Below are 25,747 nucleotides of genomic sequence, written 5' to 3'. Positions count from 1 at the left end.
TTTTAACTCCTGTCTCTTTAAGGCCCCGCCTCCTGATGAGCCCACTCTGTTCTGATTGGTCAGCTTCAGGAAGCTTCCTCCGGCTCCAGAGGCTACGTAAACAAACTATAGTAGCAGGATTTCACTTCTTTTTCTTGTTCTTTACTCCAAATGTCAACTTCTCAAATCCATCCGTACATGTTGGAGCTGAATCAGATCTGAAATATGAGAGTGGACAACACATTGAAACATAAAGCCCTGGTTTTTGACTTGCAGGGATCATTTCTACATACGTTCACCTCAAGTTTCATAAACTCTGACCATGTTTCTGACACCTGACATCATAACAGGATATAAATAACAGAAAATTTAAACTAAAAGCATAATATGTCCCCTTTAACCATGACCACAATTATTTCCCAACAGTATCCAAGTAGTTATTATGTCCCAATTTTTCCCCAGTGTTAACTAATTAGCTTTTGTGCATCAATTTTTTTTTTTTGTTTAATCATTTTTTATGGGAGTGGAGCCCATTATGCACAAATCAGTGACGAATATCCAAAGTTATTGATACAAATACAACATGAAGATAATTAGTGAATATACAAATCTAATACAGACACCATTCTCCTCTTATGAATTGTAGAAAAAAAAAGACTTAAAAAACAAAAAAAAACCTCCCAACCCACCCAGCCTAGACACCCAAAACAAAACCAAAGGATCCTGCTTTATGGTGGTAACAAAAATATGTAAATAGCATTAGACTCTGTTTGTTGTCTTCTCCAAATATTGAATGAGAGTTTGGCAGATGGCGTCGAATAGATTCACTTAATCACTTCTAATATATTTAATCCTCTCCACCTCAAGAGTATTGACAAGATCATCAAGCCACATTAGGAATGTCTTTACCTTTCCACAACGTCACCAAGCATTTCTTAGCTGACATAAAACAATGGTTGATAAGTCATCTATGAGCCAGTGTGAGGTTGTTCAAAGTCTCTGAGGTATTAAAAATAATGGTTTACGGCTCAGGCTGAATTCTTGAGTCAAGAATTTCCGAAATTATATGGAAAATGTAGCATCAGTACTTCTGGATCTTAGGACACATTATATAACAGTGTACTATAGTCGCCTCATTAGACTGGTACTGGTCCCATAGAGAGGAAACAAAGGGGAACCATTTATTTATCTCAGATTTGGAGGGGTGTAATCTATGTACAATTTTAATTTGCATTAGACAGTGCCTGACATTAATAGAGCATTCATTCATCTGTGTTAAACTATAATTCCATTGTTCCTCTGCAATCTGGATATTGAGATCTTTTCCCCATTTCTCTCTTACGCGGTAAGTGTCCACCGTTTCATCCTGCAAAGCCGTATAAAGGTTGGATACCCGGCGAGGAGTATTTGGTGAGAGTCTGACAGTGGATCTAAGTGTGGAGTCGGTTATAGTCTCATAAGATGGTATGAACTTCCGAACATAGTCTCTTATCCGAAGGTATCTGAAGAAGTTAGTCAGCTAGTTGTTGAAATGAAGCAAAATCTCTGTCAATGTATGAATCTAGAAATGTCTGAATTCTGGCATTTTCTCAAATTTTAAAAGCGACATCTAACGTGGATGCTGCAAATGAAAGGTTTCCATAAATTGGGGTCAGGGGAGCTAGAGAGCTTAAGTTGCTTAACTGCTTCAAGTGGTGAATTGATGCATATGTTATTTCATTACCATGGTATTAAGATTTTGGAGGTCAGGAAAGAGATAAGAGCCCCTCTTTCTAGAAGTAGCCATTTATGAGTAGAAGAGTGAAAATAAAACATCCAGACACGGACATTCGCAGCCCAACAGTAGCAAATAAAATTTTGTGTCTGAATCTGACAAAATCATAAACGGTTAAACAGGCTTTATGGATTTAGCTTTCTGTTCTTTTTAAAGTTTAAAGTTTATTGTTGGAGCATTTGATAACAGCACAGCTCTGTCAGCTGGTGTTTTGGTGATTAGCAAGTTAAAACATGGGGCTACTTTTGTTGGAAAAGTGTAGTGGTTTAAATTATATATCCTTTGTTTCAACTGCATTTCGGTATCTAAATTTGGATCTGTAGCAGTTTCTACGGGACATCTTAGTATTGTATTTTTGTCAAAATCCGTAGAAAAGTGGCTAAAACATGAAATAATTTGCACACGATATATATTATATTTTATATAAAGATGGTATCTTGTCATTACTCCAGTAATATCTACAACCTATTTTAGTTTATAGAATAGTCTTGTTGTTATTAGTTGGGAACAAAGTCAACGCTCCTCAAAAAGTTAAACTCCTTCATGTTTCGTTTTTTCTCTCACTCTCACTTTTTGTGCATCAAATACACAATTTGCATTTTTGGACGTGAAGCTGATTTTTTCATTCTGATCACCTCATGAGTACAACAGTCAGACTGTGATCATTGTCATCTGGCAACACAGACGCTCTTCTCACTATCAAGGAACATCCAGTCTTTCTGAATTATGCAAGAGGACATTTCAGCTTTTCATCATTTTTCCTACAATTAAGAAAATTTTTTAAAAAGTTAGAGTTAAAAATGTAATTTTTCAAATATCAAAATGTATCTATGAAGTGGTTTTCCATCTCATTTCTATTGTGGAATTCTTGATGTCCTTGTTGTGGGTCTAACACACGTCTTTCAGGATTTTATTACAAGACGTCAGCATAACTTCTCTTTAATTGTAGAGAACAGATCATTCAGGGTCTCTCTCCTGCATAAATGCTCACTGTGCCTGTAACACCAAAAACAAAGTCGCTTCCACACACATACTTTGACAATTTCTCTTCCACTTACACCAGATTTTATTCCTAAACCTACGGATGCCTGGATACACAACAAACATTGTGAAGCCCGAAGCGAACTGAAAACAGATTACAACTGTCAACCATGTCAAGTGACAAGAATTACAATTTAGCCAACTATGTTCAACAGTTTCAGTATTTATGACGTTGTTTTTGGAGATCATATTTACGTTTTTCATATCTGTTACAATGAGGAGATAACAGTTATGCCAGCAGCCAAGCTAATTTAGCAAGTTATTAAGCAGGCAACGAGCATATCACATGTAACTATAGCCAACGAAATAAATACAGTATTTGAAGAGTCGATAATCGATTAATAGTTTAATTGTGGCACAATCGCTATTTCCTGCTTTCCAAAATATGAGAATAACACTTTTCTCAGTTTTATGTCATTGTAAATTGATTATTTGTGAGTTTTGGACCCTTTGACGGATAAAACCCCCCTCTTGTGTGTTTTTATCTAGTTTTTATTTCACTCTATTTTATTGTTATTTTTAAATCACTTTTACTTGATTAGATTTTCATAATTTTTATTTCTGGCGTTAATGCGTTAATGTTTTACTGTTTTCTGTCTACATTTGTTCTGTCTTATTATAAGAGAAGAAATTCAGTTTGCGATATAAAAAGAGAGAAAATTTCCTCACATTAGAGAAGATGGAGGTGGTCAATTTGGGGATTATTTTTCTGCTTACAAATATGGGCTTTTAATTAATTAAACAATTAATATCATAAAAACAATTGTCAGATGAATTGATAATGGCAATAATCCTTCGAGTTGCAGCTCTAATTTTAACTGAATCTAGATCTAAAACTAGTTCTCTGAGATGAAACACTAGAGCCATGTGGGCGAACGTCTTCTGGAGCATTTTGAGAGTTTCAGTCTTATTTCCAGAAGATTGTAGCTGCAGTTCTGTGCAGGCTGTGTAGGAGGACAGCGGCTCTGCTCAGGACAAAAACGGGAAATGATCTGAATGGTGACCTCTGAGTTATTTCAGGATGAAGCCTCCCGCTGCTCGAGCCGAACAAGAATTTCACCTTTAAACAAGACAATGATCTCAAGCCAGAATCGGACGAACGCTGGCTTCAAACAGGACGCTGAACGTCCCGAATCAGATCAGACCTGAAGGAAACTTGAGCACAGACCCGAGGAGACGTTGTGTAACACTCCGCTCTGCAGAGAAGACTGGAGGAAATCAACCGCTGTGAGCAACACAAAAGCTGCTTCTGCTCCCACGAGTATTACCTGAAGGACCCATTCACATTTACAAGTGTAAAGATAACTGGAGCCGATGCATGTGGTATGATTGCTAACCGCAGAGGTATTTTTTCCTCACTGTGAAAAGTAGGACTGGCAGAAAGAGTCTGAAATGTAGGATGAGTAGAAGCCATGTGGTGGGTAGATTGAAAGAAAGGAAGTGAGAAAGAAGGAAGGAATGAGGGGAGGAAAGGAACAAAAAAAGAGCTGAAGATGGATGGAAAAATTAAGGATTGGCCCGAAAGAAGGAATGGACGAGAGGAAGATGGGTAGAAATTGTGTCTTTTAATTTCCTAACAGCTGGCGTATCTTGGTATTTGAAGCAAGAAAATCACTCTTAACTGGCCAGAATTTGTCAGAACGATGTGTATTTGGTGCTACTTTTAGGATTTTGAGTAAAAACTTTAGCAACTTTCTTAGCAGAGGAAATTACATCTATCTTGGTTGATCTTGGTTGAAGACAGCTGTTCACTACATGTTTGAACAAACCTTTATAACACTGAATCATCAATCAAGTCAAGTCTGTTTTTTTTTTGTACAGCCCAATATCAGGGGACTTTACAGTCTGTACAGCAACACAACATCCTTTGTCCTTAGATCCTCGATTCAAAAAAAAAAACTAAAAAAACCCTTAACTGGGAAAAAAATGGAAGAAAGCTCAGGAAGAGCAACAGAGGAGGGATCCCTCTCCCAGGACGGACAAGATGTGTGTGTACAACATCGACTACGAAAGCAAAATTACAGAAATACAACATGGAAAAACAGGATAAAACAAACTGAACTTATGGTGCATTCGGTTCGAAGCTGAGGTCGGAAAGTTAAAAATTCTGAGCTTGTCGGCAAAAACGTCACCAACGCAGTGTTCAGAGCAGGCTGAAGCCCTGACGTTCGACTTGCAGGCAGCATTTCTACATACGTTCACCTCTTTAACATAGATATCTGACATCACGACAGTAAAATCACAAAAAGTGCAACATGTTTTACCTCTAGTAGCACTACGGAGCCATTTATTATTAGTCGGCCACAGACGCACAAGGGTGATTGTAGGAAAAACAAACAAAACAAAACGTCTGTGAACATGTTCTGTTCTTCGTTAAGTTGATTAAAAAACAAATATAATTAAGGGTTAGGGTACATTGCCTTCAAAATACATTTTGGGAGCCATCCGGGACTGTGTCGACTATAGACTTTATATACCCTCTATGGTCTCAACGCAGTGGAGGAGACAGTCCCAGTACCAAACAGGTGTTCTTTTTTCTTTTTTGTGCTTGAAAGGGTACCACAATAATTTAGTATCACACTTGTGGGTTCACAAAAAGATGGTCCTGGAGATATCCTGACTTTTATAGTCCCTAGTATGAATCAAGCCTCAAAAACAGAGGATCCTACATTTCCCACAATACAACTCAGTAGCATCTTTTTGTTCACCTCTGCCCGTCTGGTAAACACAGAGTATAAGTTTCAATGTGTGGTACAAGTGCCATTTAGATTTCTTTATGTACCAAATTCAGGTTGGATAATAATAAGTGCTCTCTGTTGTATGGAGGACCACAAGGGAAATATTAATCAAGCATTTCTTTAATTAATAACTAATTGTGCAATTAAAAAACAGAAATTAATACGTTTACAAATCAATTAACCAATCAATCCATAAATAAATAAAATAATTTACAAATGAAATAATTATCCATCAGTATTTTTTGGACACAGAGTTGAATATTCAGTGTTCACTTTTCTTTGTCGGCTGCTTCGGACCTGAACTTCTGCTGAACTGTTCTTTGCTCTCATTTCTCCATCAGACTTTGTTGAATCCCAGTAAGAGTTTCTACAGTCTGAAGTCATCACTGAAGTTAGTCTGCGGACGACTGTAAATGATTTGAATCATCGTTCAGGAACTCCTGTGTAATCGAGCTCTTTCACAGCAGCTTTATATTTGAACAGCTGTCAGAGAGTTGGCTCGCCTTTTGTCTTTACCTTCATTTCGAAGGTTAATCCATCAACCAACAGTGAAAAAGACCTGATTTAATGAGCTTTTATTCCAGGCACTGATGCATGAAAAGCCTCAAATTGAAAAACGAGTTTGAAGTTTTTGCCGTTTCTGTGGGTTTCTTTTGTCACTTCTCAGTTCAAAACCTCAGAACAGATGATGATTAGCTTCAGTCTGTTTTGCTTCCAGGCTGGAAAAGTGTTTGTTGGCTAATTAAACAGACTTGGATGAAGGATTTCAGGGATTCATCCTAACCTTATCTCGAGTCAGTAATCATTTTATTTCAGGATGTTGACCTATGGAGTTTACAGTGATCAACCATCTTCCTTCTCAGAGCAGGAAAAGTTACGTTTAGGAGTTTTAAATGGCAGGAAGGTGATTCAGGAAGCTTCTGATTGGTGAATCTGGTGTTTTCTGATGCCGAGAGAAACACTTGAAGGCTGAAAAATCAAACCCGACATCTCTGAGCTGATTGCAGAGGGAGGGAGAGGAAGCTCACAGCCTTGTTTCTGTGAAATGAAGAAAAGCAAACAACTGATATCTTTTATAGAGGATGTCCAACCAGGGTCACAACACACCGGCATGCCAGAAACTGAAAAAAGTAGAGTACACCGATGCAGAATGAGGACATTAAGTAAGTTTAATATGTTAAACAAAAAAGGAATAAGAAACATTTAGCCATGCTAGCAGCTTTGTGAGGCTGTACTGTGCTGTAAATGTGCATTAAAACCTGTGAATTTGTGAAAAGTTGTGAATAGTTCCTTCAAATGGTGATTTTTTCCTTTTCTGGTTGTTTCATTTGAATACTTTTTAGAGGCCTGAGCCCACAAGAGTTTAAGAGCATTTTCCTGTTGTGTTAATCATCTCATGAGCTTAAATAATTTACTAGTGGTGTTTTTTGGCTGTTACACTTTATAAACTGAACAATGAATCAATTATATAAAGAATAATGATAATGAAACATGAAGGAAACACAGTAGAAATAAGACAAAAACAAACCAGAGCCTTGTGATTTACAGAAACAGGGTTTGTAAATGTCTCAGGTGTGAACATGAATGTGTTGGTGGGGAGGTGACCCAGTTCATGCTGGGATACTCTATGTACTCTACCCTGAATAGCAAGTAAGTGGTGATGGAAAAGGAAATGAATGAGTTTGTAGTTTCTTTTAATCTGGTCCTCTGACATTTCAAAGACCGACGTGTCGTCCTGTGTGCAGAGGATCCCTCCACAGGCTGAGAGAGATGTTAAATATCGCCGCAATTATGAGCTTTTTACTCTAGTAAACGAAAGGAAGTGATTCATTTCATTGAGCCGCTTTTCTGTGTCCTGCTGCTCGATTACAGCCGGTGGTTCAGTTCATTTCAGCGTGCTGTTAAAATCCACTTGCTGCCACTAAAAAGTGTTTTGGGGATATTGACTTTTATTGCAAAGTCAAATTATTATCATGTGTTAATGCAGCAGAGAGCAGAGACTGTTTGGAAAACTCTCTGTTGGTGCTTTCAAGGACATCAGAGATTTGACAGCTAATAGCTCACTTGAAATAAAAAAAAGACATTTATAAAAAATGATATTACACAACAAGCACCTGCTGTTGATGCACAAGAGCAAACGTGATCACAGATCCGAAAAGAAAAATTCCTTAAAACTCTTGACTTAAGATACTGGACTTTTGAGATAAACTTACAGAGGCACAAACATGGTAAAAATATAAGCTTCCAATACATTCCTGTTATAAAATAAGCAACTGTTGTTGCAGTGATTTTGGTATTTTAAAATGGTTTAGACAGATAGAACTGGGACAAAGGATGTGTTCAATACACTGCTTGTTAAAAAATAGGTTCACAATTTTAACAACGGTCTTAAAACAACAGTCAGGTGTCCATATGAACAGTTAAAGAGGTTTTCCTCGCTGTAATCATTCCTCCTGTTCATACTGGCTATTAAAAGATCCTTCAAATGTGCTTTCAATGGAAGTGATGGAGGCCAAAATCCACAGTGTGTCCACACAGTCATTTAAAAGTTGATGTGAAGCTTATAAGTATAGTAACAAAAAGAGGAACTTTGGCACTAAAAAGATTGTAACGTTGAAAGATATCTACTTGATTGGACTCATTTGGACGCTGAAGCTTCATATTAGCTTCAGATAAACTTTTGTCCTCCATCATTGTAAGGTCATTATGAAGGGATCTTCTAATGGCCAGTATGAACAGGAGGAATGATTACAGCAAGAGAAACATGTTCTAATGTTAATTTGGGCTCCTGACTGTTGGTTTAAGGCAGACTTGAAACAATGTGAAGTTTTCCTTAAAGGGGCAGTTTATAATTGGATCCAGGCATACCTTACATGTATGTTAACAAAGTTGGCCGCTGAGCTATGAATTATATAAATCTTTATGGGCCACTAACATAACACCGAGGTCAAAACTCCAGCAACAGTTAGTATAAACAACAACTACAAGTGGAGTCTTCTGATTCATTTCCTTCTCCATGATTCTTGGAAGTTGGTCAAGTTGTGCCAGAAATCTCCACTTCACTCAAATAATGCAGAAAGTTCCTGTCCGTCCACCCATTTAGTGAATACCAATGGGAATGTGTCTTTCAGGGTCACTGCATCTCTCAGCTGAAGCCATTAGTGTGGTGTCACTGTACAGGAAACATTAACAGAGAGTTTTATACTAAAAATACTTCAACTTTGGAAGATATTCAGATAAACTTTTGAATATATTTTTGCACCAAACATGGTTTGATTGATTAATTTGTTTATTTGAGGATCCTACACCAAGTGGTGCCCAGCCATGTGGGCTTACAAGACATTAGACCACTATAATAACCAGGATGGCCACATGACGAATTAAAAAAAATTCAGCTTACATGACAGATATGACAGTTATGATGGATACAGCACCAAAACATCTTAAATTTTCACATTAAAGGGGACATATTCTGCTTTTTATGATTTTCTGTTGTTTATATCCTGTTCTGATGTCGGATGTTAAACATGGTCAAAGTTTAAAAACTTGAGGTGAACGTACGTAAAAATGCTCCCTGTAAGTCAAAAGTCAGGCTTTGGTTGCAAAGTTACCTCGACTTCCTCCTCATGATGACATCAGATTGTTCACACATGCTCACAAACAGCCGTCTGTTCTGTAGTCTTTGTTGCTGAGGTTTTTCCACGTTGTCCGCTCTCATATTTCTGATCACATTTGAGCTCAAACACGTATGGATGTATTTGAGAAGTTTACAAATTCTAGTTTTTGAAGAAGTGAAAACCTACTACTGTTTGTTGTTGATAAGTTTGTTTACATAGCCTCCGGAGCCGGAGGAAGCTTCCTGAAGCTGACCAATCAGAACAGAGTGGGCTCATCCGGAGGCGGGGCCTTAAAGAGACAGGAGCTAAAACGGCCTGTTTCAGACAGAGGCTGAACTGAGGGGCTGCATAAAGGACCAGTATAAGTAAATAAGGAGTTTTTAACTGAATATCATGCAAAGATATTCCAGTAGAGCCCCAGAATATAAATATAGATCTGGAAATGTGCAGAATATGTCCTCTTTGAAGAGCAAATTCAACATTTCACCTTTAAACAACTAAAACAAATCCAGATTCTTCACCTGATTTTTTTCAAATTATTCCACGAGGACTGTGGATTTTGTCTCCCATCACTTCCACTGAAAACACAGTAAGAAAAGATCTTTTAACCACCAGTATGAACAGGAGGAATTATTACAGCGAGCTACATCTGTTTCAACTGTTAATATGGGCAGCTAACAGACTTGAAAAATTGTGAACCTATCCTTTAATAATCACCTTGATACAGTATACAAGATTTGTAGTTAAATGCAAAAAATAAAAATAAAAACAGTGGTATGTTCCTTTAATTGTGAGCAGGTCCTGCTGGTATAGAGAGCAGCCTGTCAGTGCAGCTCTGCAGACAAATCCCTCTGCAAACATTTTAGACGCCCTCTACGTCTGAACTGTCCCCGAACTCAAACTGTAGCCCATCTGCTCTTCAGAGATCCATATACAGAGTGTTAAATAGAATAATCAATACCAGATGATGTCTTTTTACCCATAATATTCACCTCAAATGTCCTACATGTGTCAGTCATACAGTGCAGGACATCAGGAGGACAATTCACAGCTCTAGCAGGCAGAGCAGCGAGGGGCGAGCGAGGTTGACAGACACAGAAGGACAGAGAGAGAGAGGGAGAGAGGGAGAGTCAGCAGGTAGGTTGGTAGTTTTTAAACGGGAACTGCGAAAATTGCTCAACTGCGTTGCCATAGCAACAGCGAGCATGTAGATCAGGGGGCTTTTTTTAACACACACACACACACACAGAGTGACACAGTGAGGTTAGCACAGGATTCCCTGCTATTCCAGTTTCTATGACAACTCACAACTCATCTTCCTCTCTCCGTCGCCGCTCCCTCGCTCCCTCCCTCTCTCTCTCACTCTCTCTCTCTCTTTTTTATCTTCAGCTGTAACGGAAGCAGCCATTAAGTTTTGACTTCAATTCTGCTCCGCTTTAGTGGCATGAATGGTAATCAACTGTTAATTAGAAGCAATGATGATTAATACAAATGATAATTATGCACGTAATGATGTCTTGCATTGAAGAGAAAATAACATCAGCAGTAGTTGCAGTGGTGGCAGAGGTGTTTAGGGACTGTAGGAAAATTATTGGTTTGTGGAGAAAGATTAACTTTGTTTGACTTAACACCCTCCTCATTATTATTAACATCTTCTTTAGATTTCCCATGACAACACCCTCCTCCCTAATACCTCAGTATTAAATTGGTGCAAGTTTTTTTGCCCATTGGATGCTAAAACCTTTATATAAGCCTTGAAAATCATTGAGGTTTCCCTCATTTGCATTGAATTCAAGGATGTTTTCAGACCGAAGTTTTTTAGTCTGTTTGAATGGGACTGGGATTGATTTGAAGATGGACGTCATGACAGCTCCCCAAAAAGTGAAGCCAAAACATCTCGATCGCCCCCTGGTGGCTGGCTGCGGTACACATCATAAGTCCCGCCCCCTCCATGTTAGTGGATGGGACATGAGCCAAACTAAAAAATCAAAGTACACGTTAAATTATTTTTTCCAAAAGATGTTTTCTGTCATTTTAGGTCGTTCTTATCACACTGATGTTTGTCCAAGTGCTCGTTTATCTGATAAGTTTGTTTTTAATTAGTTATTTGACGATATAAAAAGGGGGTGTGACGTCATGATTGACAGCTGTGAGAGCCGCTCTCGAACCTCCGTCAGGCGGTGATACCGCTGAGAGGGCCGTCGTCCTGCCGCCCGACTCTACTGCGTAGACTGGCTGCAAATGATGTCACACAAGCAAGATGGCCGCTCCCTGACAGGAGATATTTTGCTTCACTTTTGCATAACAGCAGGAAGTGGAGACACGTCGTCCATATTTCTATACAGTCTGTGATTTTTTCCTCTTGGTGCAATTCATTATAGCAGATCCGTACGTGGTTGTGAACCAAAACAACTATACCAACACCCTTTAGACAAACCAGCCTCAGTTTGGTCCCAAATGAGCTCTGGAGCGGTTCCTTTGTGGTGGGAATCCGACCTCGATCCAATCCAACTACAAGGCTGCAAGTTTCAACTGAACATCTCCTATAGTCGGGAGCGCATTGCATGCTGGGATGCAGATGAGCAAATTTAAAAGTAATAAGAGTGGTATCATCTTCTAATCTAACTCTGCAAAAAGCGAGTCAGTTGCTGTGTCTCAAATCACAGACTTCTATACTTGCACTTAACATTTTGAGTGCATAAGTGCGTTCACACTGAGAAGTCAGGAAAACGCAGTGCACTCACAACGGTCAAAAAGTTGAGTGTGGAACTATGGACACTTCTCGCCCTCAATGGTCTCCATCTTGGCTACATAGTAGAAGGGGAGGGACCACTTTTCAAACTGGAAATGGCGGCAAAGTACGTTGTAACTACGGTGAACATCGCCACATTATACAAATGTAAGTTATACATGTGTTTTTTAGCACTAAGCACCACTATACTGTTGTCGGATATAAGCCATCAGTATGTTTTTTAGGTTAATTTAGCAGTCTGTAATGATTTGGTAGTGCGAATGCTAACGCTAGCTAATGCTATTTTGCGATAATCATTTCCGGTAAGTGCACAACGGCTGTGTTTGATTTGAGACAACACTACCCTGTCAAAGTTCATGCACTACGCCAGTAAGTATATAGTGTACACAGTGTACTACATGAAAGTGTACTAACAGAAGTACGTGATTTGAGACACAGCCAGTGTTTCTCCCAAAATGTTAAACTATCCCCTTTAAGATGCTAACATAACGTTAATTTTAACATAGCCACCAACTAAATTAGCTAAATTAAATTTATGGTAGAGAACAAAATCCTGCGTCCTCTTTACCAAACATTTTGATCCAAAAGCTACTAAATGTCACTACTGTTTTTTTATTTTTTCGCCTTTTTTCTTTTTTACAATAAATCTATATAAACAAATAATAAACAAAAATAAACAAATAACAACATTAGATTGTTTTGAAAAAAAAAATAGCATCCTTATTCAGACATATGGAGTGAAAAATATGATATACTGCAGAGGAAGATGATATTGCAGGGCTGGATTTTTGTTATTTATGTTACAATAAAAGTCAACAGGATATTAAATGATGTTTTCCTCTCAACAAAAAGAAAAAAAGTACACAAACTTCCCCTTTTCTGACAACCCCTCCCCTCCCTAATAATTTTCATACAGTCCCAAAACTTGTAGAAAAAGTGGTGATTCAACTGTTCTCTGACACAATCTGGCACTTCTTTGTGTATGTGTGCACATTTTGCTCAGGGTGAAAAACAGGATGTGATGTAACATCCCGAGGCCATTATTAGCTTTGGAGAAGGTGGAGGTCAGATCGGTGTCAGAGTCAGCAGACAATCTGACTAGATCTGCATTAAAGGACACGTTCACAGTTTTTTTGTGTGTGTGTCTTGATATTTCCAGCAGCTCCAGGTGAGAATGATATCAGAAATAGTTTCAGCAAAAAACACCAACTAGAACTGACATCTCACAATCAGAGAGTGTAATCCATGAGAGGAAACACAGGCACCAGTTTCCAGTCAGAACATGAACGTTGATCAGAAAGTACAGAACCGCAGGTGTAACTCATTACATTAATATGGCTGTGTAATATTTTGGTGCGCAGTAAAACATCTCAATAGAAAGCAGCCATTACTATTGTTATTCTTTACACCTGTGTTTGAAAATGCAAAATGTCCGCTGTGGGAAAAATGTGGGAGGCTGTCTGATTCATGCTAATATTTCTGTCCCCACAGCAGTCTTCTCTCTCTGTCACAAAGTCCAAGGTTTTACCCAGCTAATAATGTGCTTTAATCATAATTCTAACTCTAGAAAAGGGTTAATCTTGTTTAATGCGACTATTTATATCCAAGAAATGGCTGAATAATTAAAGTCTACAGCTACGCAGCTCTGATATACTATACTAAAACCAAACTGTAAGTTGGATAAAAATTGAGGTCCAAAAATGAATTTGTGATCTTTAGCAGTTGTGGTGAAGTAAATGTAACAATAGCAGTGGTTGGTATGATTGTAGTTTCCTTGCTAATATTCTCACAGTGACTCTGTTAACATGCTGATGTTTAGCAGGTATAATATTTACCATGTTGGTATGTTCACCATCTTAGTTCAGCGTTTTTCAATGCAAAATTTAGCCAATAAGCACTAAACATCATCATTGTTTGGTCATAAACCAAAGTATTAGAATACTTAGAATTTTGACTCGATAGTGGCGCTAGACAGAGAGTCAGAGGATCACTAAAGTTAATGGACGTTAAAGTTAACGTTAAAGGAACATGAATGTTTGCACTAAATTTAATGTCAATTCAAGTTTGAACCAAAAATGCCAGTGACTAAACTAGCTAACTAGCTAACAGCTTTAGTTACTTTTCAGATGAAGATTTGACACAATGGATAATATAACAAGCTTTTAAAATACAACACATTGTTAAAGATGAAACCAGTGGTTTCCAACCTTTTTGTCTTTTGACGTCTTACAAAAAGCAGTGTATAGTCGGGGTCACATTTCACATGTCTATGAGTTGTTAACAGCTCCACCAAATAGTGATTTTTCCCTCTAAACTTCTCACATGCTTTCATTTCAATAAATGTTCAAATGATCCAATATTTCAGCAAAAATCAAAGATTAGAGAAAAAGTCCAAAAACTGAAAACAGATTTGTGTATCAGAACTTTGTTTTTTCTTCTTTCCTCTCCCATTAATCATCTCACCACCCCTCAGATTTATCTGCTGACCCTTTAGAGGAGCCCGACCCCTAGGTTGGGAACCACTGGACTAAACTAGCTAACTGTATATAAAGTAGTGTAAACTAGCTCCACCTCCAGCAGCTACAACAGTAACATGCTGCTCTAACACTGATGCTTCACTATTAATAATCTAATGATGTCATATATAATAATATATCAGTCAGAGGGACCAAACCACTACTTTTACTGCAATACTTTAACTACATCAAGCTCATAATACTTATGTACTTTTACTGCAATACTTTAACTACATCAAGCTCATAATACTTATGTACTTTTACTGCAGTACTTTAACTACATCAAGCTCATAATACTTATGTACGTTTACTGCAATACTTTAACTACATCAAGCTCATAATACTTATGTACTTTTACTGCAATACTTTAACTACATCAAGCTCATAATACTTATGTACTTTTACTGCAATACTTTAACTACATCAAGCTCATAATACTTATGTACTTTTACTGCAATACTTGCAAAAGTCATCAAATACAAATTAAAACAGCTTTAACCAAGTGATTAAAATTCCCACCTGATGAATCGTTGTGGGATGAAATAAAATTTAATTATTATTTGTACTGTGATCTATCACCTCTGTTGCAGACATTAATCAAAGCTGTGTGTGTGCGTGTGTGTGTGTGTGTGTGTGTGTGTGTGTGTGTGTGTGTGTGTGTGTGTGTGTGTGTGTGTGTGTGTGTTTCAGCCACATGCCTCTGAGTCCGGCTGCTGACACCAAACATGATCGCCCGCGGCAACAGGCGGTTACTAACGGCAACCCGACAGGCTCTGCTGTTGCCAGGGACGACGACGTGGAGGACGCACCTCCTGGAAACAGCATTGTCGTCCGCATTGGCATCCCGGACCTGCAGCAGACGGTAACACACACAGACTTATACGGTGTATATATACAGTATAACCACGAGTCGAGGATAAAAACAGTAAATGAATGAAACAGCAGGACAAACCCGTGTGTCTGTCTGTGTCTGTCTGTCTTTCTGTCTGTCTCTTTCTCTGTCTGTCTGTTTCTCTGGCTCTGGCTCTCTCAGAAGTGTTTGCGGTTGGACCCAGAGTTACCAGTTTGGACCAGTAAGCAGAGGGTTCTGGTGACGTTGACTCAGTCTCTGTCGGATGTTTTGAACTATGGTCTCTTCCAGCCGGCGTTCAACGGCCGAGCCGGAAAGTTTCTGGACGAGGAGCGACTGCTGAAGGAGTATCCTCTCCCTCCCATCACACCCATCCCATACCTGGAGGTACAGTATATCCTGTGTATTGTTTTAAAGAGGTCACATTATGCCCCTTTCCCAGTTTAATATTTTTCATTTTTTTGGTCTACTTACAAACATTTGCATGTTTTTATGATCAAAAAGCACCGAGTTTCAGCTGTACATGCTTGGATGACACCCTTCAGTCTCACTCAGCCTGAAACAGGCTGTTCTGTGTCTGCTCAATGCCCCTCTCTTCTGATTGGCTGACTGTTTTCTGAGTGACGTACGCCCAGGCCAACCACATGTTACAGATTGTAACCTACGGTAGCTATTGTAGGTAAAACCAGGGCTCTGGATAAAACTCACCGGTAAACTGTACAATGATATATTTGCTTCCTGACATCCAACAACTGTTCAGCGTTTCCTCCGGTACCGTCTCTCCTCTGCTCCACTCCGTGTGTGTGTGTTAGCCCCGCCCCCAGTGAAACACAGAGAGCAGAGCAGAGGAGAGAAACTAGTGTGAACATAAAATGACAACAAAACGCAGTAGAGACTCTCACACCGTGCTGAAATGAAACAAGTGCACATAAATTAGGTAAATAAATATATTTTGTTTCTTTCAGGAGGGGCGCGGGTCCCGTTGGAGGGACGAGTCGCCCCTCCAAGGCAAATGCTGAGCATATAGTTGTGACATCACAACCTTACAGAGGTCCAAACGGCTCGTTTCAAGGCGCAGTTTCTGTAATACGGGCTGTGTGCATTTCTCCGAGTGCTTTGATACTTTCACAGTATTTATAGAGCACATAGACCTGCTTTATAATCAAAAAGGAAATAGAAATCTCCCTTTCTAGAAGATGTCCCCTTTAAATATTCAGTCTGGTGTTCTTGTTGTATTTTTCTTTATGTCATCAAACCTCATGAACAAACCAAAACCAACAGTGTGTTAGTCCGTCCTACTTTCTGACTTCTCTACTCTGTAAGTGGTTTTTAACTCTAAGCCTGTTGGTTCCAGTGGTGGAAAGTAACTAAGTACATTCACTTAAGTACTGTACTTAAGTACAATTTGAGGTACTTGTACTTTACTTGAGTATTTCCATGTGATGCTACTTTCTACATTTCAGAGGGAAATATTGTACTTTCTACTCCACTACATTTATTTGACAGCTTTAGTTACTTTTCAGATGAAGATTTGACACAATGGATAATATAACAAGCTTTTAAAATACAACACATTGTTAAAGATGAAACCAGTGGTTTCCAACCTTTTTGGCTTTTGACGTCTTACAAAAAGCAGTGTGTAGTCGGGGTCACATTTCACATGTCTATGAGTTGTTAACAGCTCCACCAAATAGTGATTTTTCCCTCTAAACTTCTCACATGCTTTCATTTCAATAAATGTTCAAATGATCCAATATTTCAGCAAAAATCAAAGATTAGAGAAAAAGTCCAAAAACTGAAAACAGATTTGTGTATCAGAACTTTGTTTTTTCTTCTTTCCTCTCCCATTAATCATCTCACCACCCCTCAGATTTATCTGCTGACCCTTTGGAGGGGCTCATCAGTCACAGTGGACGATTTTCTGCAAAATTAGTACTTTTACTTCTAATACTTTAAGAATATTTAGCTGGAAATACTGTACTTTTACTTAAGTATGATTTTAAATGCAGGATCAGAATACTTCTTCCACCACTGACTGCCTCCTACTGAAAATGTAATTCTTTAAAAACACAAATATATCGTTTTGTTTTTTTAAAAAAAGCTCAGTAATTTCCTAAAACAGCTTGTCACTGTAGTTTTTAGCAAACAAACAGGAGGAAATTCTGCAATTTTATGGGACTATTTTCAGCGGCAGATTAATCCACATATTCCTGGCAGCAGGACGGCGTGTGTGGGATTGAGTCAAAATAAACTGCAGTGTGTCTGTTCATGGTGATGAAGGAACATGTCACCCAGTGCAGCGGTGTGGCTCATTGACGTGTTTTCAGTAGTTTTTGAACAACAACTAAGAGGAATGAGATATATCAGGCTTTGATACACACACAATACTTGTTAGTAGATCAGTTCATTGTTGGTTTTTTGTGTCATTCATGTGATAGTTGCTACATTTATATTAATCTGTTTTCTGTGTAAGCATCATATAGCTTCAGTTAAGTGTTGAAACAAGTATTATAACAAACTAACACTAACATTCCTCTGTTTTTCTTACAGTTTCGTTACAAGAGAAGAGTTTACACGCAGAGCTACGTGGACGACAAACAACTGGCCAAGCTACACACCAAGGTACACACACACACACACACACACATAAACTCACTGAGAATTTATGTCAAAGCTCTTGTATTGATTTGCATTAGATTGCACAGGTGTTCCTAATAAACTGCCCGGTGAGTGTATAAAGACATAAAACGATTCTGTTACACTTCCATCTTGGTTACCGGTGGCGTAATTGGAATTCCAGCATTGATAAACCCACCTGGGTGAACTTCCAGTTACTATCTGTTGTGGTTATGTTGCATTTATATAAAAGTAGAAGAAGTATTAGTATCAGAGAGGCTATAACACGGCTCTTCAAACAGAAGAAATTGTGATTCTACACCGTCGAGGATAAAAGACACTATACCTCAGAATCCTGCAGTACCGATGGCAGATTGTGTGCTGTTTTTCCAGAAAAATCCCAGGAGATTAATTTGTTTTTTGATGTGTTTGTTTTTTTTTTCAGGCCAACCTGAAGCGCTTTATGGAACATGTGCATCAGAAGAATGTGGAGAAGGTTTCCAAATGGTTGGAAAAAGGCCTGGACCCCAACTTCCATGACTCCGACAGCGGGGGTGAGCACGAATACACACAACACAATCTGACGTAAAGCTCACACAACACTCGATTCATATTCTGTGAAATTTCTGTTTAACCCAGAGAGAGGTCCAGGATGTGGTTAGCCTAGCTTAGCACAAAGAGTGGAAGCAGGGGGAAACTGCTAGCATAGCTCCAGGAAAAGAGAAAAAAATAATCCACTTTACAACAACTCCAAAGTGTCTGATTTACATGTTGAATCTTGTTTATTAAACACGCTTGTAGAAATAAAAATCAAAATGAGACATTGTGGTTTTCTGAGCTATTAGCATCTTATACTATCAGCTTGAACTCTTGCGGATACAGCAATCTAAAGATAAACTAATAGTTAACGGGATTTTTTCCGAAATTCCCCCGACATAATCCCACCTCCTGAACAGTTTTGACTAGCAAACAAAATTAAAAATTTGCAGATTATAATTTATTTTTTCTCTGTTCAGTTGTATTTTCAGTATTTTCAGTAAATTCATCTTTGAAAGAATATACTGTAACTGTGTGTGAGACAAATTAAACTGCTCTTGATATGTAATAATAATAATAGACTTAATTCATATAGCACCTTTTAAAACAGTGTTACAAATAGCTTTAAATATGTAATTAAATAAAATTCACCGAATAAAAGTATGGAGAGTAAAATATGCAAATGATGATAAAATAAGATAAAAACCAGTTGAATTAAAATGTAAAATACATAAAACGTGATGGAACTGGACACATAAAAATGACTTTTTTTTAAATGTATTTTTTTATTTAATCCTTTATTTATTGAGATCTGGATCTCTTTTTTGAAAGCCTGTGTACAAGAATAAACATACAGATTAAGCAGAGACAGACACACGTTAGACATTTTCAAAAAAATATGTTTTAAGAAGTGATTTAGAAAATGTTCCTGCTCCTGAAAGCTTCAGATTTTGAACTTATTGAACTTTTGTTGCATGTTTTTGCCAGAAAAAGATAAATTTAAGTATGTTGAGTCAAAAATCATATTTGAAACGGCCTTAAAAAGAGCAAAATGCAAAATTTTTGTGTAATTGTAGAAGATAAACTCTTAAACACAAACAGAAACAACTCAGCAGACATGAGGAGAAAGTGTATTTATTTTTTGCAGGAATCTGCTCTGTGAAACGTTCTGTCTCTGTCTCTTTGTCTCAGAGTGTCCTCTGACTCTGGCGGTCCAGCTGGAGGAAAGCTGTGAGCTGATCAAAGTTCTTCGCAGTGGAGGAGCTCACCTGGACTTCAGGACCAGAGACGGGATCACCGCTCTGCATCGAGCCGTCCTCTGCAGGAACAGCGCTGCTCTCACTGTGAGAACAAACACATTCACAGTCAACAGCATTTATAAGCAGTATATAAACATTAAATAAAGGGTTTATAACACACTATAATGCAGTCATAAGTAGATATAAGGACATTATGGCTGCAACTAACGTTTATTTTCATTATCGAATACTTTGATGATTATTTACTCGATTTATTGATTAATCGTAAAGTCTGTAAAAAGTCAGACAATAATGAAAAATGTCTAATTGTTGCAGCTCTACAGGACATTTTGAAGTCGGGATTAATTTACAGTATAATTATAACCTCTATGAAAACATTTCCCATTTTTTGCATTCACTGACAACTAACATGAAACATTATTTCCACAAAGTTTCACTTTTATGACAAACTGTCACATTTGTATTTTGCATAGAGACAGATTAAACAACTTTTAATTAAAAAACTTTTAATAGCACCAATTTACCAAAACATTGGTTAAAAACAGGACTCAAACTAGCTGACATTACAGCAGCTTATTTGATGAGTTCTTATGGGTTTTTACTCTCCTGATGGTTTTATTTTTTTCTGTGGTCATACTGGTTCACAAACAGGCCGATATGTCGGCGTTAGCATCATATTTTAACACAAAATCAAGTATCACAGACAGTTGAAGCACAAGCTCAGAAAAAACTCACTTTAAAATACAAGGACGTCGCTCTGGACGGGATTTTAATGACAAGAGGAGCAGCAAGTTCACTGAAAAACTCATTGCAGCTGTAATTATTACTGAAAAATGAGCCTCATACAGAGAAGGAACTGGATTAAAATCACTGACCAGCAGGTGATGTTAACTCCATGACAACACTAGATACACTGAATACTCTGCTGTCCTGTTCTGGTTCTTTCAGACTCTGCTGGACCTCGGAGCGTCTCCAGACTACAAGGACAGCAGAGGGCTGACTCCTCTCTATCACTCTGCCATGGTAGGTGGGGCCCCCTACTGCTGCGAGCTGCTGCTGCAGGACCACGCCACCATAGGTACGGAGGCCCACAGGGTCAATCCAAAGTCTCATCGTGTGTGTGTGTGTGTGTGTGTGTGTGTGTGTGTGTGGCTGATGACGTCACTGCTGCCCTTCAAACATCATGACTACTGCTGTTATTTATTCAATTATTGTTTGTGTGTTTTGTGACAAACACTTCACCGCTGAAAGAATCCTTGTTGTCATGGTTGCAGGGATGACTGATGAGAACGGGTGGCAGGAAATCCACCAGGTGAGACACACACACACACACGCACACACACACACACACACACACACACACACACACACACACACACACAATCAGTTTAATTACTCGCACTGATGACAAGTTCAAGCCCTGTACAATTATGATTGTGTGTGTGTGTGTGTGTGTGTGTGTGTGAGTTCAGGCCTGTCGCTATGGTAACGTGCAGCACTTGGAGCACCTGCTGTTCTACGGCGCTGACATGAGTTCCCAGAATGCATCGGGAAACACCGCACTGCACCTCTGTGCTCTTTACAACCAGGTAACACACACACACACATATCTTCAGCCCTTTTATTGTCACACTGTATGTTTGTTAAATATCTCTATTTACGTGTTTATTTTGTGGTTAGTAAAATAATTGCTGCTGGTTTTGCAGGACAGCTGTGCCAGAGTGTTACTGTTCAGAGGAGCCAATAAGGACATCAAGAACTACAACAACCAAACTGCCTTTCAGGTAAAGTTTAGTACAAAACCTTTTCAGTTAAAAAAAAACTACAGGATGTACGGTGGCCAAGAGGTTTAAAAGACACACACAACTGCCACAGTTCGCAGTCAGGATGGGAACTTTTTAAACACGTCATCCTCCTCTCTTTCTCTCTCTCTCTCTCTCCCAGTATTTGTTGTCTGTATTTCTATCACTAATATAGGCAAACAAATAAAATACAAAGACTAAAAGCAAAAGATTCTTCAATTCAGGTAAAAAAAAATAAAGACTTTCAACTTCAAGTCCACAAAGCCAGAATGTCTATGAGGCCGTATTTAGCCACAGTGGTGCTTTAGGTGAAACACTGATGTCAGTATGCTAACATGCTAAAGGTGGCTGACAGTGGAAATGCCCATTAAACCCACCGCCACCTTAGCTTAGGGGCTGTACACGGCCATTTCTGTAACTTTCCTAAATGGACAAGCCAACATTAACACCCACCTCAAACCTACAAGTAATGCTGATGGGAATGTCAGTAGTTTTGCAGGGCTTTGGTCATAAACCAAACTAATTTTGACCTGATGATGGCGCTAGATGAAAAGTCAGAGGGTCACCAAAGTCAGCAGGAATCATCCTCTGGGGAACATGAATGTCTGAAACAAATTTCAAGATAATCCATCCAGCAGATGTTGAGATATTTCAGTCTGGATCAAAAAACCAAGACCACCTTTAAAGAATAGGTTGATTTTTCTTGTCTGTTTTAAAAGAATACTCATATACCCAAATGTACATTGAAAGTGAGTTTTTGCTGTAATTGTTCCTCCTTTTCATTCTTGCCCTGAAGGCATCTTTTCCCAATATGGTTTCAATGTAAGTGATGGGGGGTAAAATCTATAGCCGTCCTTCTGTGTAAACACATGAATGGGGCGGCTGTGGCTCAGGAGGTAGAGCGGGTCGTCCACTGATCGGAAGATCGGCGGTTTGATTCCCAGCTCCTCCAGTCCACATGCCGATGTGTCCTTGGGCAAGATACTTAACCCCAAATTGCTCCTGATGGCTGAACCATCAGTGCATGAATGTGTGTGAATGGTAAGTTTCCTCTGATGGGCAGGTTGGGACCTTGCATGGTGGCCCCTGTACCCATTCAGCATATGAATGTGTGTGAATGGGTGAATGTGATTTGTAGTGTAAAAGTGCTTTGAGTGGTCGGAAGACTAGAAAGGCGCTATACAAGTATAGTCCATTTATCATTTACCATGAACATACTGTATTAAAAAACTACAAAACCACAGTATCGGTCAGAAAAAAACACTATAAAAGTCCCAAACTTCACCCATTAAATATAAGATTCAAGCTTATATCTCTTTATTTCTTTGATGGAAACATACCAAACCCTGATGTCTTACTAAGCTCATGTGTGTCTGTAGGTGGCGATCATTGCTGGGAACTTCGATCTTGCAGAAATCATTAAGATCCACAAAACCTCTGACGTTGGTGAGTTGGCTGAAAGTGGAAATGCTTTTAAATCACATGTACATGTATGTGAACATACTATTACAGCGGCTTGGAAATTAACTTCCAGCGTGTGTGTGTGTTTGTGTGTGTATATGTGTGTATATGTGCCCAAGTAGTTCCTTTCAGAGAAACTCCATGCTACACTAAACGCCGCCGAGGCGCCGTGATCAGGGCGCCGGCCGGAAATGGTCTGTCGTCACCGCGCTCTCTGATTCGCTCGGCCAGTGACAACGCTCTGGAGAGCCCCGCCTCATCTCCTGGCCCCTCCCTGCAAAGCCTGGAGACACACCACGACACACACACACACTCGCTACGACGACACACACGCCGGCTCAGGTACACACATGAAGACACTAACACACATACTCACTACAGTCACTCAAATACAAGCTCAGTAATCTGTGTCGTAGGAGGAGGTAAATAAGCCGCCATCTCACTTTTGACACTGAAATTTATTATTAATATATCTAGAAGATCCTGTCTGTTACATGTTGAAGATAAAGTCACAGAATACCATTAAAATAAAGGTTATAATCTAAAAGACGTAAACTTTTCAACTAAATTTGAACCTATTTTAACAGCTGTCTAGAAGTCTTTTTAACTGCAAATCCCCAAAATCGCATGATTAAGTAATTTTTCAAGCAAAAATGCTGTGTCCAGTCTTTCAAATATAGTTATAAATGAGCAATAGCATCAGTGTAGTTGTCATTAGTACCGGTGTAGTTGACCCTGTTATTGATAACATGGTATTATGGTACATTCAGATTGAAAGTAAGGCTAATTTTCCTCTTGCTTTCCTGCGAAAATTTGGCTTTGTCTTGTTTTTAGCAACAAATTCTCCGCAACTTCCCAAAGAGACTGATTTCCAAAGTTTCAATGAACTCCAGGCTCTAACTCTGTGCACTCATGAAGTAGAGTCGCATTAATCAGGAAATGTTTTTGCTCAATTTGAAATGTTTTCTACTTAAGTGGATGTGTCATTGTGTTTTTCCATGTGTTTATCTTAAACAGTACAGGGGTAGGGTTAGGATAGGGTTAGGGTTAGGGTAGGGTTAGGGTAGGGTTAGGGGTACGGTTAGGGTTAGGGTAGGGTTAGGGTTAGGGTAGGGTTAGGGTTAGGGTAGGATTAGGGGTAGGGTTAGGGTTAGGGTAGGGTTAGGGTTAGGGTAGGATTAGGATTAGGGTTAGGGTTAGGGTTAGGGTTAGGGTAGGGTTAGGGTTAGGGTTAGGGTAGGGTTAGGGGTTAGGGTTAGGTTAGGGTTAGGGTTACTAGAAGTGTAGAATATTGGTATAGAGGAGAGTATTGGTATATTTGGCATAATCTGGTAGTAGGTAGTAGAAGTACTGGTGTCGTATAGTTAACACTGTAGTGTAGCAACACAGTTTTGGCTAACATCTGTCATAAAGACAGCCTGTAAAGTTAAAGCAGCTGTCTGTCTCTTACCTGTCCATATCTGTGACCTGTCTGTCTGCAGCCCGAGCGGTGGAGGTCATGTGGAGACCAGCCCCCCCTCCTCCCCTCCCCTCACCCCCCAGATGAGGAAGAGGAGGCTGTATAGTGCTGTGCCAGGACGCACCTTCATCGCCACCCGATCCCACGTCCCTCAGGGCACTGGAGAGATTCAGCTGCACCGAGGAGAGAGGGTCAAAGGTAAATATATATACAGTATGTGTCAGATATCTGTAGCTCTTTGTATAGTGAGGAGAGTGGTTAAGCTAATGACTCTATGTGTTGTGGATCCACAGTGCTTTCTATCGGTGAAGGAGGATTCTGGGAAGGAAGTGTTAAAGGAAGAACTGGTTGGTTTCCTGCCGAATGTGTTGAGGAAGTCCAGATGAGACAATACGACCCAAGACTGGGTAAATATTACATATACACAAATAATGTCTTTGCATAATACCCATGTAGATATATAGGACTGGATTTAATATTTAATATATGACATATACTTCACTGACTATGACTAAGATGTGGTAAATTTTATATGTATATACTGTGTGTCCATGTGTGTTTCAGAGACGAGGGAGGACCGCACCAAGAGACTGTTCAGACATTATACTGTAGGATCATATGACAACTACACCTCCTACAGGTAAAACACTAACATTACACTTCCTACAAGTACCTACCACTGAATACTACACAAGTAATGTACTGATACTACAACTAATACTTAATTTATTGACTTATTGACTGAATATCACAATGTAAACATAAAAAATACTTAATACACTCAGATAAAAACATCAAATCCACACAATACACTTTGTTTTATACCAAATGGGGCGTCATAATTATTGGCTGAAAAGAATAAATTAAATTAAATTTTTATTCATTAATTTATTATTAATGAACTTTTTTTCAATGAATCAATTGAATTTAAATCAACAGAATTTCAATGATTTTTTTTTTTTTTTTACATCAAATGGGGCATCATAATTATTAGCTAAAAAGATAAAATTTTCACAAAATAGTAAATACAAACTACAGAAAACAGGTAAAACACTAGATAAAAAAACACTTTAAGATTTTAGAACATTGTTTTTAGATGAATAAAACATATTTTAATTCCATTAATTTAATTTTAATTAATAAACTGAATTTAAATACTGAATTTTAATTAATAATTATATGTTTTGTCTTTTTTTTGCACAAAATGGGGCATCATAATTACTGGTAGTAGCTATATTATAATAAGAACATAAAACTACATTATAGTGTATTATAAACAATTTATTAAATGTTTATATACTGATTATGAATGTTAAAGAGGTGGCCTTAGGAATATATGAAGTATA

The 25,747-nt window shown here is 38.6% G+C and overlaps 1 protein-coding gene and 1 long non-coding RNA gene across 7 annotated transcripts in view; one reads left to right on the top strand and one right to left on the bottom strand.

Moving 5' to 3' along the window:
• Positions 1-25,747, top strand: part of shank3b (SH3 and multiple ankyrin repeat domains 3b) — a 64,112-nt gene that overhangs the window by 13,907 nt on the left and 24,458 nt on the right. For 4 of the 6 annotated variants that reach the window (XM_042402703.1, XM_042402705.1, XM_042402702.1 and 1 more), the window contains exons 3-16: positions 15,108-15,279; positions 15,451-15,654; positions 17,818-17,889; positions 18,329-18,437; positions 19,612-19,763; positions 20,628-20,757; positions 20,954-20,991; positions 21,152-21,268; positions 21,386-21,463; positions 22,861-22,927; positions 23,062-23,284; positions 24,424-24,599; positions 24,695-24,808; positions 24,966-25,041. In XM_042402703.1, coding sequence (XP_042258637.1) covers positions 15,112-15,279; positions 15,451-15,654; positions 17,818-17,889; positions 18,329-18,437; positions 19,612-19,763; positions 20,628-20,757; positions 20,954-20,991; positions 21,152-21,268; positions 21,386-21,463; positions 22,861-22,927; positions 23,062-23,284; positions 24,424-24,599; positions 24,695-24,808; positions 24,966-25,041 — 1,724 coding nt within the window. In that variant the 5' untranslated portion in view covers positions 15,108-15,111. The remainder of the gene's footprint in view (positions 1-15,107; positions 15,280-15,450; positions 15,655-17,817; positions 17,890-18,328; positions 18,438-19,611; positions 19,764-20,627; positions 20,758-20,953; positions 20,992-21,151; positions 21,269-21,385; positions 21,464-22,860; positions 22,928-23,061; positions 23,285-24,423; positions 24,600-24,694; positions 24,809-24,965; positions 25,042-25,747) is intronic. The other 2 variants (XM_042402707.1, XM_042402704.1) reach the window with 1 other exon arrangement.
• LOC121890452 lies at positions 19,539-24,453 on the bottom strand. Its single transcript, XR_006093796.1, has 2 exons — positions 24,393-24,453; positions 19,539-19,761 (listed from the first exon to the last, which is right to left on the bottom strand). It is a non-coding gene; the product is annotated as an uncharacterized LOC121890452 (long non-coding RNA).

The sequence above is a fragment of the Thunnus maccoyii genome, chromosome 23 (assembly GCF_910596095.1).
Source record: "Thunnus maccoyii chromosome 23, fThuMac1.1, whole genome shotgun sequence".
NCBI classification, from domain to species: domain Eukaryota; kingdom Metazoa; phylum Chordata; class Actinopteri; order Scombriformes; family Scombridae; genus Thunnus; species Thunnus maccoyii.
Note: the sequence above shows the minus strand (reverse complement) of the source record. Positions and strands in the feature narration are given on the sequence as shown.